The following is a 20,584-nucleotide window of genomic DNA, read 5'->3' as shown; positions in this document are numbered from 1 at the left end:
GTTGTTTTTGTTTCTAAAGTAGAACTTAGTTGCAACTTGCTTATTTGGTAAAATATTTTGTGACCCCCATAGCCCATACAAGATCTGTGTATTTAAAATGTTTGAATTTAACAGTGAACTCTACTACTCTAGCCTGACACTCAGCCTACATTTTCATTTTGTTTCTATTTTTTTAATGCGTGGCTATCGATTCAGGGCTGGAGCCAGGCTAATTGACACATAATACTCATACATACATACATACATACATACACATAATAATCATAATAGAAAACAGTCCTAGGCATTTTTGTTATTATTTTAGCCCATATGACGTCGTGCTGTTTACATGTCTGTCTGATAAAGTATTCAATGAATGAATGAATGAATGAATGAATGAATGAATGAATGAATGAATCAATCAATCAATCAATCAATCAAAGTGTTCATGTGGCGGCGCCCGCTTGATTCGCTGGGCTCATTTTCATAGACTCGGTTGCTTATTTCTCCCGCAGAATCTTCTTATCTGGCAACAGTGATTGTGGTGGTTTGACCAGACCAGAGTATCTCTCTTCTTGTTGTAAAGAACAGAAGAAATGGCGATGCTCGGAGGAGGCTTAAGCTCTGCACAGCAAAAGAGAAGTGTCTCCGGAGGGAGCAGGGATATGACGGAGTTTGTTTGTCCTGTTTGCCTGGAAATATTCGACTCTCCCGTAACGACACAATGCGGACATACGTGAGTACTTCTCGTCCTTTTTTACCTTTAAAACGCCACACATCTACCAACCAAACAAACCCGACGATGCAATATGCCACGAAGGGGATTAAAAATCTGTAAAAAACACTAAGCTTCTAAATGTGTCATGTAGGCCGTTGGAGGCCTCAAGTGTTTTTGTACGATAACATTTCTGCAAACGCTTGTTTGTAAAGATTGTACGAAATAATTCGACGTAAGCCTCTCTCACACAAATCAGTTTCAGTTTTGTTTACATCAAAGGGGAGGCCTTACTTGGGAGTTGTAGTTCGACGCTTAGCCGGGTTATCGCATGTAAACATGTGAAAGGACTACAAGTCCCTGCGCTCTTCCGCGATGGCACTTTCCATTGAGAGTTTCAGGAAATGGTTTGGTTGTGATCAAGAAACCAAAACAGAGATAATGGATCTTTCGGTATGGTTTTGGTTCTGCCAGGTGTCAGGGGGACAGAAGCTTATCTTCCTGATGATAAGTGGACGTGACACTGACTGTTTTTTTTTTTAAAGTCACAATTAATCACACTCCAAAAGTTACAGTACCATCCTCAGATTAGAATACCGCTTATAAGCTGCTGCATTGTCTGAAGGAAGCCGAACAAAAAAATGTTTTACTCTATGTAACACAATCTTGTGAATGTACACATTCACAAAATTTAACAATACAACCTTGAACTGAGGCTGCCGTATGGGTATAGCTTGGGTAGTGAGGCTACAGTCACAGCAACACATCTATCCCAGTTTCATTTTATTATAAACTCGAGTCACCGTGACACGGCTTCTTCCACGTAATTGAAATGGCCTCACCCTTCTATTTTCAGATTCTGTCAGAGTTGTCTCCAAGAGTGTCTGCGTCCCCAGAAACCAGTATGTGCCGTGTGCAGGGCAGCACTGGCCAACTGGGCCAAAGCGACGGATCTGGAGGCCCTCATACACTCCTCTGTGGCAGCGTGCAAGGGCTGTGGAGCTCAGGTACTGTACAGTGGACGGCTGCATAAAGCTGACATTTGATTGATTAATTTGTTAGTCAGAAATGTAAACAGCATGGAGGTACAGTAAGACGTTATGGTTAAAAGGATGACACCAAAAACAAAGTCCTGGGGACTTGTTTCCATTGTGGTTCTATGTATTCAATTCATCAACATAGCAAATAATTACCACAATGATACATGTCATCAACAAAGGAAAAGGGGAAAACAGGAGTGAATGACACCTCCTTTCGATGGGAATTTACCTCCCCTTGTGGTCTCCTGATAGATAGATAGATTATTTATTTATTTCAGATTAGTTTTCAAAGAAACAGAATGGATGGTGTCACATTACTCATTACAAATAGTATGCTAGTTGTGACCTTTGCAGTGGCGTATCCAGGAATTCCGTTTTGGGCAGGCAAGATGTGGCTCAGGAGGTAGAGCAGGTCGTCCAATGATCCATGGGTCGGCGGTTCGAATCCCGGCTCCTCCTGTCTACATGTCGAAGTGTCCTTGGGCAAGACACTGAACCCCAAATTGCTCCCGATGTGCTGGTTGGTACCTTGCATGGCTTCCGCTGCAATCGGTGTATGAATGTGTGTGTGAATGGGTGAATGTAATGCACAATCTATGTAAAGCGCCTTGGATAAAAGGCGCTATATATAAATGCACCATTTACCATTTTATTTTAATTGTCGTCTCCCTGCGCACAATTGTAGCACTTAGGGATGTCGGTAACGGATAATTTCCCATCCGGTTAGCCGACAGGATTAACCGGGTCATTAACGGATAATTGGTTGATTTATTTTATTTATTTTTGGCTACCTCAAATGTAATATGCATGTATAGGCTACATAATTAAAGTTGGTAGACGAAATGGTATACATTTATTTATGCTCCTTTTAAAAAGACAAACAAAAAAGCAACATTTAACAATATAAATAAATTGTTGTAGGCTTAATCATCAATAAACAACGCATCGCATCTGCATGCATGCATCTGCGCGTCTACAGTACAGAGGTCCGCCGGTTCTAGTCCAAAACATAAATAAGTCCAGTCCAGATCGGAGCAGCCTATATCTATAAAGCCACTGGACGCATGGGCTAAGCCTTTTTTTATTATTAAGGAAGATCAGCATGCATGTCACCGTGTTCTGTTTGTTGACTTTTCGCTGACGAGAAAACCCTCAAACATCGATAGCACATGGCTAACTTGATAGTAGGAAAGGAACAGCTCCTTCCTACCTCCGGGCTATGGTCGATGCCTACACCCCTGCCCGACCACTTCGGTCTGCCACCTCGGGGCGACTGATTGCCTCGTCACTCAAGGGTCCTTCTGGCCGATCCACACGGTCACGACTCTTTTCTGTTCTGGCCCCACAGTGGTGGAATGAACTTCCCACTGATGTTAGGACAGCAGAGTCACTGCCCATATTTCGCCGCAGGTTGAAAACCCACCTCTTCAGGAAACACTACCCTTCCTCTCTGCCTGACCTACTTGTTGTTAACTAGTTGTACGAACGCTTGTTTTCTATTATTGTATTGTTTATTGGATCTTGTTTAGTCGATACACTTAATTGTTATAGCTCATGCTCATTTGATTTAGCTATTTTGTCTCATCTGTTTAAGGAAATAGGTAGCTGATATATTGCACTTTTACCTTAGGCGCTAGGTATACTCTTGGTTGCTTGTTTTTGCAGAAAATGCACTAAAGACTTCTGGTGATTAGTAGTTTTTGTTCCCTACCTATGTTGAATACACTTATTGTAAGTCGCTTTGGATAAAAGCGTCTGCTAAATGACTGTAATGTAATAGCCGGGAGGAGGAGGAGGAAGCGGCGGCGGCTGTAAACGTTCTCCCTCCAGGCCATTAATGGATTTAATAATGTAGGTCTCTGCATTGATACGGTCGACATGTTGTGTTAATCTCGTCTCGCTGTCACTCGCTTAAGTTTTGACTACCGCAAAGCTACCGTTGTAGCCAACTAGCCATTTGAAGTACAACAGAGAACTTTGGGACAACGACATTGCGGGGGCAGAAAACAGCGCCCGAGCGCTGCTGTTCATGCAGCCTGGAGTGTGACAAGCTGGCCGGCGCAAATAACAGCAATTTTAGGCATGTGTGCAACATGATAACTGTTTTAAAGTATTGTACAGTGACAACTACAGTCTCTGTAATGTTTATGTTGTACTATTACTAAAAACGATCTAAAATAAAAGGGATTTAAGATCAGAACACGCATTTATTATTATGCAAATTAACCGTAAAGCTGATAAGCATACCCGGATATTTCTTAACGGTCTGCTAACCGGCTAGCCGGTTAACCCCCGACATCCCTAGTAGCACTAAAGGTTTTCAAGGAGATATACCTGTCAGACGAGTTGGATACAAAGGCCGAAAGGCATGCATTTACATTCCAATGGGCGAGTGAGGGTCAAGCTCTACCGCAATGGCCAATCAGCTGTCCATTAATAGTTCTCAGGTCTTGTTTTTGTCCTCTTTTTCTCATTGTATGGATTTTGGCCAGGCCAGAAATGGATTTGGACAGGCGGACGCCTGCCCTCGCCTTATTGTAGATACGCCTCTGGACCTATGTTGTCTTTTGTCAGACCACTTAAGAATCAGAATAAAGTTTCACATCACAGGCTTACAGGAGTAAAGTGGGTGAGATTTGTTTTTGTGCAAGCTCCGTTGTTTTCAGAGAATAAGAGGGGGGGGATAGGGAGAGAAAGGATGAAAGGTAAGCGCAAACAGCCAAGGATAGGCAAATATCTAAGATATCTACATATACACACAGCATAATCTATTCTAGTTGGTACAGTATGTACATGAGGTTAGACACAAAGCAAAACTGGGGTAGATGTTAGCAGACTGTCTTGAGACACAAACCACCTGTAAAATGCTCACATGTGAGCCTTTTTGTATGGCTGCAGTGTGGGACGTCAATGCACATTTAAAAAAAAATGTGCATGCACACATCTCGAGCAGCATGCTTTTGGAGCAGCAGTAAATATATATTCACCTAATTATGCATTTTGTCTCGTGTCCTTTAGGTGGGCCTGTCTCAGATGAGAATCCATACATCTGCCTGCTCTAAATATCAAGAGTATATTGAGGAGGGAGTGAGAAGCACAGCACAGAGCCAGCAAACCATCACCAGGTGAACCTTTTCAAAATGTAAAATTAACATGCCAGGGAACTAAAGGTTTATTTCATACTAGTACTACTTACTGCGTAAAGCCGCAGATGATACATAAGCTTCACTCACACCTGCACAACAGATTGTTGTATAGCTGATGCATAAGACTTGTTTACTGATGCAAGCTCGCAATGCATTTCCAATGGGAGTCACCTGGTTTGACACACCATTTTTGTTGTATGAGGGGGAGGGGGGCAGTCAAAACACAGCCGAAAGCCGTACAACAAAAATGTTGTGTCAAACCATGTGACTTCCATTGGAAATGCATTGGGGCGGCCATGACACTTACCCTTTGTTTACATCTAGCATGCAACAATGTTGTATGCTAGATGCGAAGGTGTGAGTGAAGCCTGAGGCCTGACTCACACCTTTCGATCTAGCATACAACATTGATGCATGCTAGATGTAAACAAAGGCTTTGTTTACATCTTGACCCAATGCATTTCCAATGGAAGTCACATGGTTTGACACAACATTTGTGTTGTACGGCTTTCGGCTGTGTTTCGACTGCCCCCCACCCCCTTATACAACACAAATGTTGTGTCAAACCATGTGACTCCCATTGGAAATGCATTGTGAGCTTGCATCAGTCAATAAGTCTCATGCATCAGCTATACATCCATCTGTTGTGAAGGTGTGAGTCAGGGAGGGGGGCAGTCGAAACACAGCCGAAAGCCGTACAACAAAAATGTTGTGTCAAACCATGTGACTTCCATTGGAAATGCATTGGGGCGGCCATGACATTCCGTTTGGAATGTTGCCACTACTGTTGGAGCAGCCATAAACAACACAGGTTCATCCGGATGTTCTGGGCATCTTTGTAATGTTAGTGTTAGTAAAAAGCAGGTAAAGGAGTAACGTTTGAGCAGACTAACATCAGTCACTCTACCATTCAATGTAGTAGAAGACGTGCAGGTTTACCCCGCAGCTACGTCAGCTCCGCCTACAGGAAATACGTAAGCTGCGACCATGAGACCCGTTTCTGGATTCTTCTATACTGTGTGTAATAGGCTCAATAACCTCCCCCTTCACATTCAATAGATCCCGTGATATTTTGTGGCCAGATGTAATTTCTTGGGGTCTAGAAGAGCTATAGTAAACAATAAAAAAAGAAATTACCATAATTCTTTGTAAAAGAAAAACATATTTAGCCCCACAAATGCCCCCGCCCCCTGTCAAAAATCGCTAAAATGAAAAAGGAGCAAATGAAAAAGAATTAACACTCATCTTTTACTTTGTCTAATAACAACCTAAAACATGAACCTTGGTTGAAAAAAACTAAAGTTGTCTTTTAACAATACTGTAACATTGTTTTAAAAAGTTCTCTAAAATAAATAATGTATAATTATTTCTCTGTCGGGTGGAAACCATATGTCCAAAAGTAACAAATCCACAAGCATTTCGACTTTCAAGCTTGTATATCTGCTATGTTTGATGCTTTTGTACAACACTGTAGTATAATCAAGTAGCACATTTACAAAAACTAATTATACGTTTATATGTAGCCTCCCATAATAGCTCATGACACAACAAATATTGTATATCAAACATATTTGTCAGAATTATGAATAAGCAATGACTATCTTGACCAGCTCAGTGGCCTTGTGGTTAGAGTGCCCGCCCGCCCTGAGAGGGCGGGCACTGGGAGGTCGGGGTTCAATCCCCGGCCGGGTCATACCAAAGACTCTAAAAATGGGACCCAGTGCCTCCCTGCTTGGCACTCCGCATCAAGGGTTGGATTGGGGGTAAGCCCCTGCAACATACTAGCGTCATGTCCAGGGCGTGTACTTGTACATCAAGCTGCCTCACGCTACAGAAACAGGAGATAGGCTCCTGCCCTATGGGCCTCAGGGCTCGAGAAGGCTTACTTACTTAATGACTATCTTGTCATTATCTTGTCTCCTTCTCTTCTTCAGTCCTGTGCCAAATCGTTACACCTTCACCTGTCCCTATTGCAACTGCCAGAACCTGGACCAGGATGGCCTGGTTGAGCACTGCACTAGCCATCACACCCGGGACACACGCCAAGTGGTAAAGAAAACAATTATAATAACGAGCATAGATTAAAGTTCTCAGTCTGATTTCAGACAGTCATTTGGTTTTCTATGGAATCATGTCATGCACCGAAAATAGCCGATCTACACACACTCACAAGTCACAACACATCTTGTGAGTGAGCTTGTAGATCAGCTATTTTCACTGGGTGATGCCACCATGCAACAAAGTTTAGAATAGAAGTATTAGGATTGTGGTTTAATGGGTCCAACGTTGCTTTGTTGCTCATGTTGTCTGTTGTGTGTATCTTCCCAGGTGTGTCCCATCTGTGCCTCTATGCCTTGGGGAGACCCTAACTACAGGAGTGCAGACTTCTTTCAACATCTGAAGATTAGACACACCTTTTCCTATGACACCTTTGTCGTAAGTAAAAGGACAATTGCAGTTCTTGGTTTGCTAATAATTTCAAGCTACAACCTGGGACTTGTTTTAATGAATACAACTTTGTAATGTATGTGGCTAGGCTGTACTAGTTATATAAAATACTATAACTAGTACATACAATATAACTAGTGGTTGGAGTTGGTGTCTCTTCCATTGAGAAATGTAGACCCTGTTGCCGGGTAGAACACTGAAGTTATTTGAAACGGGTCAGATCGGACACTAGACGCCCCGCCATCTACGTATATGGAACTACTTTATTATGGTTTGTTGCAGTTTACTCTTTCCATCAGGAGAGAGCGACAACAACTGCTAAGGTTATGGATTGTACATACATGTCCAATGTTTATGTGCACTGACATTTTTCTTTATCAATATAACGTCACACTATGTTTAACCATTCACATCAGTGAGTGTGAATCCTGTTCTCTCAGCCTATCGATTGATTCCCCGATTTAATACTTCATGAACATGATTATTAACAGTACAGGTAGCACAGTCAAAGAGGGTGTTTCCATTGTGGTCCATTGTACTCAATTCATCAGTAGTGCATAATAAAGCAATACAAAACATATTGCCATAAAGCTCAGCAGTAGAATCATAAGGTGTATCTTACCGATGCCATCTCGTCTACAGGATTACTCAACAGATGAGCACACAATGATCCAGGAGGCTCTGCAGCGCTCCCTTATGGACAACTGAAGAACAACAGTTTGCCAAAGGAAAAGAAGTGCAGGAAAAAAGGGTAACAGCATGTGGTGTGTTGGTGAGAAGGGAAGGTGTTGCTGCATCATCATATGTCCACCAGACGGACAGACAGTGGTATAACCCAGTGGTTCTCAACCTGGGGGGGGAGGGGGTTGTGACCCCCCAGGGTGCTCTCCACAGGATTTTGTGCGGGTCCCTTTTTAATACTTAAGACCATTTACTGCATCAAAAGTAATCAACAAACTATACTATAAAAAACAAAACAAAAATCTGATCTACAAGCACACAACGCATTGTGTTGCGTGTGAGCTTGTAAATAGCTATTTTCACAATATTTGTGGAACCGAGTCAAAACTAAATTGAATGCCTCAACTCAAAGTGCTTGTCAGGGTTCTGGGGTCCCCCCCAGTTCAAATGTTATTTTGGAGGTCGCGGCCTTATAAGGTTGAGAACCACTATAACCATTGTTAATCCGCTTTGCAGGGAATTGACACCAACCATGAATCCATAGACTATTATCCAAACAATAAATATGGGGCAATATGAATAAATAAAATAGTGAACAAGCTCTCTAATTTAGGTGATTTATGGTGACTGGTGTAAAACAAATCTCTCCCCCAAATGAAGCCTGTACTGTTGATGACTGTAGATTGTTGATGATCCACTTAAATCTGGTTTTATTTAAGTTGTTTATTCATTGATGGAATGGTGTCATATAGCCAAACAAAAGAAAAAAGAAAAAAAAAATCCAAGTGGTGTTAAAAGTCCTACTGTTGATAACTCGAATAACATTGTAAGAGGGTTCTACCACTAGGTGGCAAAGTTGCCAGTAAAATGCAATCGTTACCCAGTGAAGTCTTTGCTGATTAATGTATAAAGTAGTCTACTTTGATGGACGATTCTGTACGTACTGTCCAAAATGCAACAGCTTAATGCTGATATTTTGTAGTATAATACACAATGGAAGATTTTCTGCCAAGAGTTGATTTGTGTTCTACTTGTCTGGAAGTGTTTGTTGCCTCCCTGATATCTACTGAAAAGATTGTGAGGCTAAAACATAGCCTGAGATGGTTGTTTGTTTCATTTTAAAGGTCCTGTAAGCGATATGTTATTGTTAAAATAAGTGTTAAATTGCTCTATGTTCCTGTAGTAATATTAATCATTGCTATAGTGTGTGTTCACTAACAGGGGTCTCCTCCTCTCTTCAGCTCTTTAGTGAACAGAAACAGGTCAGAGATAACTCATACAGGGTGAACGATACACATTCTATTGGAAGTGATGAAATGAAACACAAATAGCCGATTAAAAAATGGAACTGGAACCAAACTGAAGCCGATATAAACGCATTCTTGCTCCTGATGGGATGAGATTGGTGTCCCGTTACTGAACAAACACTATAGTATTGATTGCTATATCTATATCAGTGGTTCTAAAAGCAGGGTCCAGGGAACCTTAAGGTTCCTTAGTTGAGAGGGTTCTAAATGGACCTCGCCATACAACTATAACCTTGGTTCCATGTGTACGCTATATCAGTTATAGTGGAGAACCACTGATCTATATGATTACGATAACTATATAGATGTAGAGCTTTAACCTTTTTAACAAAATAAAATCACTTATAGCATCTTGAGTGTTTCCCCTTATGTCTTTGTGCCTGGCTGCTGGTAGATCCTGTTATCGACTTCCAAAAGCTCATATAACGAGTATAAAGATTGAACCAATCGGGTAGCATCTTTTGTCAATCACAGCGGCTTTGGAATTGGTCAGTTGGGGGTTTTCATTCTGCAGTTGCAGATGAAATTGTATGTCATGGCCACAGGAGGGCAGTACAGTTCTATCGTTGTGTCACTCATCACCATGGGTCCATAACAACCTCCTTACTCCTTTGGAAAGAGAAACCCATAATTCAACACCAATTTCATACCGCTTCAATATGCTTCCTTCAATTGGTGCTTGTTCACCTGAGTTCTCTGGGGTTTTGGTTAGTGCCAGGGTTCCAATTGTTAAAAATACAACAAAAGGGGGTCACATTTTCATTTAAACCCTATAGGCCTATATGTTATACAACAAATAGCGCTGATAGCTGATCTACAAGCTCACAATGCAGCTGAATGTGAGAAATTGTGAGCTTGTAGATCAGATATTTTTGCTATGTTTGAAATTAGAAATGACATCAATTGCAAAATGTTGCTCAAAGTGAGGATAATTTTTTATTCAATTGTTAAATTGTGGTATAATCAAATATGAATATCAAACACATATCAGACTGGTCTTCATTTCCCAAAACATATTGCACATATTTAATTCAGTCTGTCCAGAAATAGGGATAAAACAGAAATCCTCCCCATCGGACATACAAAAAAAAGTAGTTTGACATGCATCTCTGTGAAAATATTTTTTTTGTTTTGTTAATAAATGTACTACTAAGAATGGAAATCCAGCAAAGTTGACTTCAGAAGCAATAGTGATTGCAAAAAATGGAGAGTGAAAAATATAATTTTATAACCAAAACGTTTAAATGTATTTGCTTGGTTCTAGTTTCTATGATTTATTTGTTATTTGGGAAACGATGTTCTGTACAACATGGTTGGGTTTATTTCACACAGGCTATCGTCTCTGTCGGGTGGAAACCTTGTATGTCCAGAACTGTTACCTTTCAGGACAATGGAAAGTGTTCCAATGGATCCAAGTTATTCATAAGCTCTTCTTAATACTTTATTGGTTCAATATTTATAAAATCCACACACTTAATCACTTTAACTCAACGCAAACAAAATAGACGAGCTACAAGCTCACAACGTGTCACGAATGTAACGAGTTGTGAACTTGTAGATCGGCAATTATTGCTTTGTGTGACCCTAGTAGTGTAGTATGAGATGGTCAGGCATTAATTTGCACAAAAACTGGAAAGGTTCAAATCTGGAGATACAAGGTTTCTGCGGACAGTGACAAATGACGTAAACCAAGGTATTTGTCGCATATTGATGGACATGTCGTCATGAAGCCTCAAACTGTAATATACGGAGTGTTAATGTAACTCCTGTCCTGAGTTTGTGAAAGTGGCCCCGCATTCCTTTTTCACTCCGGATCAAATGTACACTCAAGATTTCTCAGTGGATATTTCTTTGTTTTTATGTCCTGTGACAAATGGATATTACGGTACAATCCTCAGTGTTAGCTAATCAGTTTGTTCCTTATTTCCCTGAGTCACGTCTGAGAGGGTACAAAATGTAACCAAATGGACCCTTATATTTGTACCCTCTCAGAGTTAAAGGGGGTAGTTCACCCCTAAAAGTATTATCAATTATTACTCACTATGAAGCCGTGAATTCATGGAGATGTTCTTTTATTGTTGTCACATTCCTGATCCAAAATTCCAATATTTGATTTAAGTAAATTGGAGGCTGAGCTTAACAAGAGCAAAACTATATTCAAAACGTGAGCTTTACATCTCACAATTTCAAGATTTCTTTTAAAAAATGTTCAAAAGTATACTGATTTGGAAGACATTTGTAGAAGCGACCTCGGGTCTTAATGGGTTAATGGAATATTGGATCATAAATGCGGATGGATTGGATCATGAGGTGAGTACCGGTAATTGATAGACAAAAAGTCACTTTGTGGGTGAAAACTACCCCCTCAGGGTTTTACCATGTTAAGTAAAACAAACCCACGCACAGACAACGTAGCACTGCTTCACAAACCTGGATGCCTTCTCACACCGGCCACTACTATATGCCACTTAGGCCTGACAGTACTGTACGTCTTCGTTTGTTTTCTCCCAATAAAAATGTGTGACAATTTTTGCATTTTGTTTTCTCGTGTGTGTGTGTGTGTTCATGGCCGTGGGGATCTATATATTTTTTTTCTCCTTTGGCAATAATATATCTCTCATTCTCTGTTGTCAGCTCCGCTGTCCGGGGGTGCTAAATCCTGATAAATTAAAGCTGTTTAATTATTTAAACACTGACCCGAGAAATCAGGCTGAGTGATTTATACGTGTGTGTGTGTGTGTGTGATAGAGAGAGACTTGTGGGGTAAGAACAACACTCACCGCATTGATGGATGACCACAGAGTGTGTGTGAGAGAGTGTAGTTTGGGAGGAGGTAATGTACAACAAATCAAGTCCTTTTGAGTGATTTGTTCGTTAAATATAGTATGGCAGTTTAAAACGTGAGGTGGTCCCCGTGAACAAAGCATAGTGCAATGTTGTACAAGCCCCCCAGGCCCCATATACACACACGCAGGAGTTGCTCCTAATATCGACACTGAATGAATCCACTCATGTGTTTGTGCGTTTTGTTGTACGTGCCTATGATGCAACTAAAACCCTTCCAGTGTACATTGTCCACAGGGAGAGAAAGAAAGAGCTACAACCCACCCCCCCTGTGTAACTTCTCGTGTCTGTAATTAGTTAAGTGGTATCACTGTTCCTCACCTTTCTCTACGGAGACATTCAGCCACCAAAACTTCATAATGTACCCCCCGCCACCACCTCCGCATCGGGGAGGGTTTTCGCTCCTGGCAGGATGGGGAGGAGAGGAGAAGTTTAGCTGTGAGAGAACTAACGAGAGCTCCTGGGCAGGAAGGAAGTAGTAGGATCTGAAAAACACAGCGGAGAGAAGAGAGAAAGTCTTTCTTGTCTGTTTTTTTTCTGGGAGAGGAGGAGGGGGGTGTACAAGGTGGGGGAATAAGAATGGGAAGAAAGAAAGGGGAAAAGGGAAGCGAAGTGAACATATTGAATAAAAATTTCATAAAGTTCAGTGCGTGGTGTCTTTGATGCAAGCGGTAGGATGGTGCGTGGTGTCTGCAGGCTGTGTGGAGGCAGCAATTAATGGTACACGGACCCGCGGGGCGCGCAGCGAGAGGAGAGAGACTGAGAGGATGACGCATGCATGCATGCGTGTGTGCGTGCAGGCACGCCAAATTGTTTTACAAGTGTGTCGCGCCATCACTGTACAGTACACATATACCACACCTTTTGTTTCCCTGAAAAAAGACTTCCAATCCCTGTCTGATTGTGAGGATAGTGCTTTGATTAAAAAGCCATCCTCCTTAAAGGACTATTCATACTCCGAAAACTACAACATGACGTCACGCGCGGTGGTAAGCGACTCACAGCTCACGCAAACACGTGCCTCTGTTTTTACTAACCACCGTTTCGGTAGTCACCTTATCACCTAAAACGGGAGTATGAATTGGGCTTAAGCCCTATTCATTGTCTTCAAATAATATAAGAAAGAAGCAAAAATTTGAAAATAGCCAATCTACAAGCTCACAACGTTGCAAGGCGTTGTGTCCCCAGTTCAAATATGAAGATTTTGAGGGGTCACGGCCTGAAAAGGTTGACAACCACTGCTCTAGGCTGGGAATGACAAGCATGTAGAGGTGTGTAGAAGTGACTTTTCTGGTGGTAAAGTACCTGTCCACCACCAAGGAGTCTGGGGCTTAAAATCCACCATGGTGCATCCGGTGTTGTTGGCGGGCATCTTTACGAACACAATTTGCCTGTTTTCGGGGGAACGGAAGCCGGGCAGGGGGGGGGGGTGCTATTTGTCACTACGAAATCCTACGGGCTGGGGCGGCACCTGTCAGCGGTTGAGTGTTGGCCTCCCGGTGGAGGCTCCTCACTGGCGGGTGAGTCAGTAGGATACAACAGCAGTAATAACGCACATAAATGTGTGAGGGCAGGAATCAATTGGCATAACAACTAAATTGGAGAGAAAAAGGGATAAAAAAGCAATAATTCAACTCTAAGACCTGTAAGGGTCCATTTGGTACCTATAATCTATCATTTAGCTGTGCATCCCATGGAACCTATAGGGTACTCCCTGGGGGTACCCGGGGCCCACATTGAGAACCACTGATCTAAGGATGTGTTCATCAGACTGCAGGCAAATCCGATTTGTTTCTAAAATCTCATCTTTAGGCCTTAACTGTCCACACTGTTATTTGCAAGTGATCAGATCGGTGTTGTGTATTCATCGACCTATGTGCATTGATTGCTATGCTAAGGACATTAACGACATGGGCATGAGGAATGCTCTGTCACATGAAGGTGTCTTTAACAGGGTCAATCGCTCGACAGATGACAGCCGATGGTTTCTTGGGGCTGAACCAAAAAAGGCCTCATATTATACAGATGCAAATTACATGGACAAATTGATAAAAAGTCTCAGTCGCCACGACTGATTTCAGTCATTTGGATTCCATAGAAGCCAGCATGTCTTCTATGGATGAAAATATAGCCACGAGCTCTCAGTGTGTCTGTGACGCATGGGCAATGGTGGAAAAAGTAATTTTACAGTAAATGTTTGTTATAGTTTAAGTAAATGTACTTTCCACCACTGCACATGGGGCCCCAGAGGTTTGTTTTGTCCTGGGTTCCACTTCCAACAGTCAAGAATTGCCTCTGCTCATGATGAAAGACTAAATATTGGGTTTTGCTGGTTGCCATAGGGGCGGGCCCCTAGAGGCGGGCCCCTGCAACGGTCTCATAGACTTGGGATCTGGCCCTGCCTGATAATAAAGTGGTACCGTAATACAGTACGCATAGCCTAGCCAGCCACACAGAAACACAATAACACACCAAAGCTCGATACCCCATCTGGGGTCCCCAGCAGACGCAGTTAACACAGCATCAACACAATCATTTTAACCACTTCATCCATGTATGTGTTGGCTATTCAAAAATAGCAGATATACAAGCTCACAGCACGTCACTTCCTGCCACGCTGCAAGCTTGTATGTCTATTTTTTTGTTTAGTTTAGTTTATTTGATCATCTTCACAGTAACAATACAACTTATTTGTTAACACACGGTTACAATAAAAAAAAAGAACTGGAGGTGATCAAAAGGAATAGGCTGAAGCTGAAAGCCTATCCTACGAACAAAATAAAAAATCCTCACATGGTTACAGCAATTGAAGGAATTACAATAAACAATCCAAACAATTTAATATGCCATCGTCAAGAAGATTCACAACCAATTGACGAGAACCAACACCAGACCCCACCCACCCCCGTGTCACCATAGAGATCCACCAGGATCCCTATAAATTAATTACCATAATCATCATCATCATGATCATCATCATCATCCTCATAGGTTAAATATGTTATATACAAATTATCTTGTGATATACTGTATTTAGACAAAAGGATACGCTTGAACAGTATCTTGAATCAAGAGATGTGTTTCACATCCTCGGTCAAGCAATTCCATATTTTCACCCCACAGACAGAAATACACATAACTGATAGCGCCCCTCCCTATCCTTGAACAATTTCAGAATATTCACAGGAAGTAGTTTATTCCTTACTTTACAGACTTTATACATACAAAAATCTTGAACATTTTTGAAAGTTTTTGAATCAAAACCTTTTCCGTGGGTTTTGTGCCAGCGCCAGGGACCCCCCCAAAAGAGAAGTTTTATTTAAAAATAAAATCTATTTTTACATAAATCTGTAGCTCTCCATCCATCGGGGACGGCTGTTTCCTCGTGGCGTGACGTCACCACCACCACAGCTACCATCATCAAAGACCAGGATGCTCTCCTCCCAGAGTCCCAATGCAACACGAGACTATGGAGGAAACACAGTTAATGTACACACACCTCTAGCGCATACTGTAGACATGAACGCACGCATGCACTCTGCACATGCATGCCCGTGTACACGTGCACACTTTTTCATGTCCTGTTCATGGAAATCTTAACACAAATCTTCTCTTCTGTGGTTCCCTGGCACCTTATCTTTTCAGAAGGGGGTCTGTGTGAGTAAATACATATTTGGGGTTCCTTCACCTTGACATGACAATGAGAAAGGTCCTAGGCACAGTTGTATCTCCATTCTCCAACAACTTTGATACAAAGCATGAATAATGGGAAAACATGTTTTTGATCACCATTATGTAGGCTATGATGTTAAAGCTAGGGATGCAGCGATGTATAATGTATTGGTCACATATTGGTATCGGCCGATATTTGTTGTTATCGGTATCTGCAAATAACCGATGGCAGTAGTCGATATTTATCTGTTGATAAATGTCTGTTCTAAACATTTACTTAGATGTATTTGTTTCCCTGGCACAAAAGGGCGAAATGAAAACAACAAAAACTAAATAAACATATCGGTATCAATATCCGCTGTCGGCTCGGTATCGGCCAACCATTTCCATATTGGTGCTGCATCCCTAGTTAAAGGTTCAAGTCTTGCAGCTTAGAAAGGGCACACACACACACACACACACACACACACACTTGCAAAAGCTCTGCAAGTTTCACTTAAACTGATATACAGGGCCAAGTTTGTTGCCGGGATTATTAAATCAAAGTTAAGACGTGCATTGCTCTCAGGCTAGGAACACAAGGTGTGTGCGTGTGCGTGTGTGTGTGTGTGTGTGTGCGTCTGACAGGGGGTGGGGGGTTGCTTGTTAAAGAGTTTAATAGCGGAAGAGGAGTCTGTGTAGAACCAGTATTGATGTCGGGGAAGCCCAGCGGCACTTTGTGTTTCTACATTTGAGAGGACTGAACCTCTCTCCTCCTCCTCCTCTTGCCGCCGAGGCCCTCCGCCACGCTGAAGGAGCGCCCGGGCCGCAGGATTCCCGCGCTTCCTGTTTCTACTGACTTTGAGGAATTTTCGCCGCGAACTAACTCCCAGTGCACCTCCACAAACACACCCCACACCTCAGCACAGATACCTGCCTCAGCAAAACTAGAAAGAGAGAGAGAGCAACTTTCCAGGCAAATAACACAACACAACACCGCACACACGCGCGCACACACGCACACAGTCACACACTGTACTGTACCCCTGGCCATAATTCACATATCAAACACAGTTATCCAGGAAGCTGTTTTTAAAGGTGCTCTAAGTGATATTTTTTGGTTAAAACAAAAAGTTGTTTTTGTTAAAAAAAATAAAAAGTTAAGACTCTGCGTCCTGTAAGTAATCATTAGAGTGTTTGTTCAGTAACAGGGCAGGGGTCTCTCTAGCTCTTTAGTCAATATAAAATACATTTTCAGTTCAGGATACCTACAGTATTTTATCCAATCAGGAGAGATAACCCCACAAAGATCATTTAATCAGCTTGTTTTCGTTTTATCTGCACGTCCATTTGGTTCATCCGTTTCACTTGTTTATCCTGCATTCATTCTCTTTCCCCTCCTTTTCGGTGGGGACCCTCTGGATTGGAACCCCCTCTATATAGGTGCACCCTTTTCCCCTCAATTTAGTGTATTGTCACTGCTGTTGTATCCTATACTGACTCACCTGCCAGTGAGGAGCCCCCACCGGGAGGACGTGGAGCTTATATACTCCTCCCGCCCCAACACTCCCCGCTGACAGGTGACGACACTGCCCGCAGGATTACGTGACAAATATCACCCTATACCCGCCCGGCTTCCCTGCCCGGAACACGGTCCAATTGTATTTGTATGGACGCTGGACAAAGCAGGATGCACCCACGAATCATGGATTTCGAATCCCGAGACGCAGCGGTTTTGTGCAGCTATACTTTACCACTTTACCACTGCGCCACCCGAATGCCCGCTTTACCAGTGTCCAGAAGTTACCCTGAAACTCTGAAAGCTTAGGAAGTTTTAACAAAAATCACTGTTGCTGCAAAAAAAATCTCCTGGAAGTGAAAATGAATATCAAACACATTGATGGAACTACCGGGGGAATTAGTAATCACTGATTCCCCCAATTATTTATTTATTTATTTATTCATTCATTCGAAATCCGCAACGGCGGCTGTACTAATATTTGAAAGTTAAGCCCCTCTGAGATGTACTGTAAGTGAAGGGGTACGGTCCCTGGAGTGTGTGTGTGTGTGTGTGTGTGTGTGTGTGTGTGTGTGTGTGTGTGCGCGCGCACGCACGGGTGTGTGTGTGCGTGTGTCACAATGGAACAGCAGGCCCAAGTGAGGGGAAATGGATCTAAATTTCAACCCCCCCTTCTCCCCATTACCCCTACAGACCAACTAAAGATGTGAGTGTGTGTGTGTACGTGTGCAAAAGACAGCTAGGCCCAAGGCTATTATTCTCCCATTAATTTTTCCATTTGAAATCAAGCCTCAATGGACATGGATGTGCGCAGTGGGGGAATGGGGGTGTGTGGAGGGTGACTAGAATGGGGTTTAGGGTAAGAGGATACAGAGGGGGGCGGGGGGGTTGGGGCGGGGTACCCAACAAGGGGGTTGCAAGTTTGCAACCGCTTTAACGTCCAACAGGGGAGGCAATTTCACTTTCAAAAGGAATGTCAGGTGGAAACCTCAAATGTCCAAAATGTGTTACTTTTCAGGATTCAAATTCAAAAACAGCAAAAGTAGCAGATCTTGCAGATCTGCTACTTGTGTGTGACACTTTAGTATGATCAAGTAGGGCATTAATCTTCATAAAAAAAAGTAAAAACACAAAAAGTTAAAAAATAGAGATAAAAGGTTTCTGCCAAACAGCAACGATGTATTCTCATTATGCGTCTCTCTCCTCTCGTTCCATCGTTGCCCAAGGGAAACCATACCATTAAGACATTGTTTGATTTTTTTCCTCTTTCTTTTTGTCTCATCTTACATACTGCGGGACATACTGGTTATTTTCTTGTGTTTATTTTAACACGTGCTTTGTTGTACATGTTCTGCTTTGACTGACTGTGGTGGGTGAGGCTGATTTGGCCCACCTTGCTTTCGGTTATAACAGACATCAAGACGTTTAATATCCATCCAACCGCCTTCTGTCTCTTTTCCTGACGCACGCACGCACGCACGCACGCACGCACGCGCACACACGCACACACGCACACACACACACACACACACACACACACACACACACACACACACACACACACACACACACACACACACACACACACACACACACACACACACACACACACACACACACAAATGAATTCTCTCACATCATCAGCGCCTTCGTGTACCCTTTGTGGAAGAACCCTGAACGCAAATCCTATACGTACCTACCAACAAAGCTTTAATCTTTTGTCCTTCTTCCACACTCCATCCACACCAAGCACTATAACTAGAATTATAACAAAAATATAAATCGTCTTTATGGTTGTGGCGTGGATTCTGCCACCCACTTCAGTTACATTTATTTAAAAAACTATATATATCCATCCATCCATCCATCCATCTTCAATCGCTTATCCGTAGTTGGGTCACGGGGGCAACAGCTCCACCAGAGTGCTCCAGACTTCCCTCCCCAGAGCAACATTAGTGACTTCCTCCTGGGGGATTCTGAGACGTTCCAAGGCCAGTGAGTCGAAAAACGATATAGTTATAGTTATTATTATTGTTAGTTATAGGTGTGGATTTCCCTTTAACTACTTAATATGTTCTTTGTTGACCGGAGTCACCCAGGTGTCATTACTACAACATTACTACCTACTATTCTCCCTCTACAGTGGGACCCAATCTTGCATGCCACCTTGCATGCCACCTAATATAATACCCCTTATTACTATTTTGAAAAAACATTAACATTATTTAAAATAAAATATTATTATTTCAAATGGTAAAAACAAATGGGGAGTAAGGGGGCGTGAAAGGCCCCACGTGTCTTTGCCAAAAACAGGGAATCTATACCAGTGGTTCTCAAAGTGGCGTTCTAGAGATTCTCAGTATTCCTTGAGAGGATCTTAAATAGATCCTTACACGTCTGTAACTTAGGGGTCCTTTAAATGTAAAAGTTTGAGGACCACTGATCTATACACGCTCATATTGCGAGCTTGTAGATCTGCTATTTGCACCTACAACATTCACCCCTGCCCTCTCTCCCACACAAACACACCTCCAATCCCTCCCACCGCCCCCCAATCACCACTCTCCACCTTTATGTGCGTTTCTCCCCCTCCCTCTTTCTTTGAAAAAGTGCCAGAGCTTGCCGATCTGTCACTCAAAGATGTTGTCCTGTTGTGTGGCGATGACGGGAGCTCCGTGACGGTGCCATGGTGGCCGCCCGTACAAAAAAATATATAAGAGAAAACCTCCAGCCGCTGGGAGCAGCTCGATGATTAACCAGGCAGGTATAGTGAGTCAAAATGCTGACAGCAGAAACCCACTGACAGTTGAGTTGGAAGACAATGCCCCCCCTCCCTCTACTTAACTTGTCACAGTAGTCAAAGCAATCTGAGTGAGAGGAGAAGATCGCCGTGATAGTGCTTTAATTACTCACGTTCATAGATACACAGAGGGGGAAAGTATACCTAATTGCATTATTCAAGTACTGTATACTTAATTACAGTTTTGAGATAATTTATATTTAATCGAGTAATTAAAATTTTACTACTACTACTACTACTACTACTACTACTCTACTAAATCTCAGAGGCAGCAAATATTGTGCTTTATACACTACTTGTCCACTATATGATTATTTGACACCTATAGTTACTTTGCAGATTTATATGATTAATACAAAACATACATGCACCAACTTAAGCTCTATTTTGTACTTTGGCTATTCGAAAACAACAGATCTACATGGTGACAAAATGTCACGATGTGACCCGTTGT

The 20,584-nt window shown here is 42.3% G+C and overlaps 1 protein-coding gene across 1 annotated transcript; it reads left to right on the top strand.

The window, feature by feature from the left end:
- The first annotated feature begins 497 nt into the window (after positions 1–497).
- On the top strand, positions 498–11,848 carry rnf114 (ring finger protein 114). Its single transcript, XM_079518729.1, has 6 exons — positions 498–715; positions 1,551–1,701; positions 4,753–4,859; positions 6,815–6,929; positions 7,209–7,316; positions 7,971–11,848. The coding sequence occupies exons 1-6, from the start codon at positions 576–578 to the stop codon at positions 8,034–8,036; spliced, it is 687 nt and encodes a 228-aa protein (XP_079374855.1). The 5' UTR covers positions 498–575; the 3' UTR covers positions 8,037–11,848.
- Positions 11,849–20,584: the final 8,736 nt, after the last annotated feature.

The sequence above is a fragment of the Electrona antarctica genome (assembly GCF_951216825.1).
Source record: "Electrona antarctica genome assembly, chromosome: 2".
Classification (NCBI taxonomy): Eukaryota; Metazoa; Chordata; class Actinopteri; order Myctophiformes; family Myctophidae; genus Electrona; species Electrona antarctica.
Note: the sequence above shows the minus strand (reverse complement) of the source record. Positions and strands in the feature narration are given on the sequence as shown.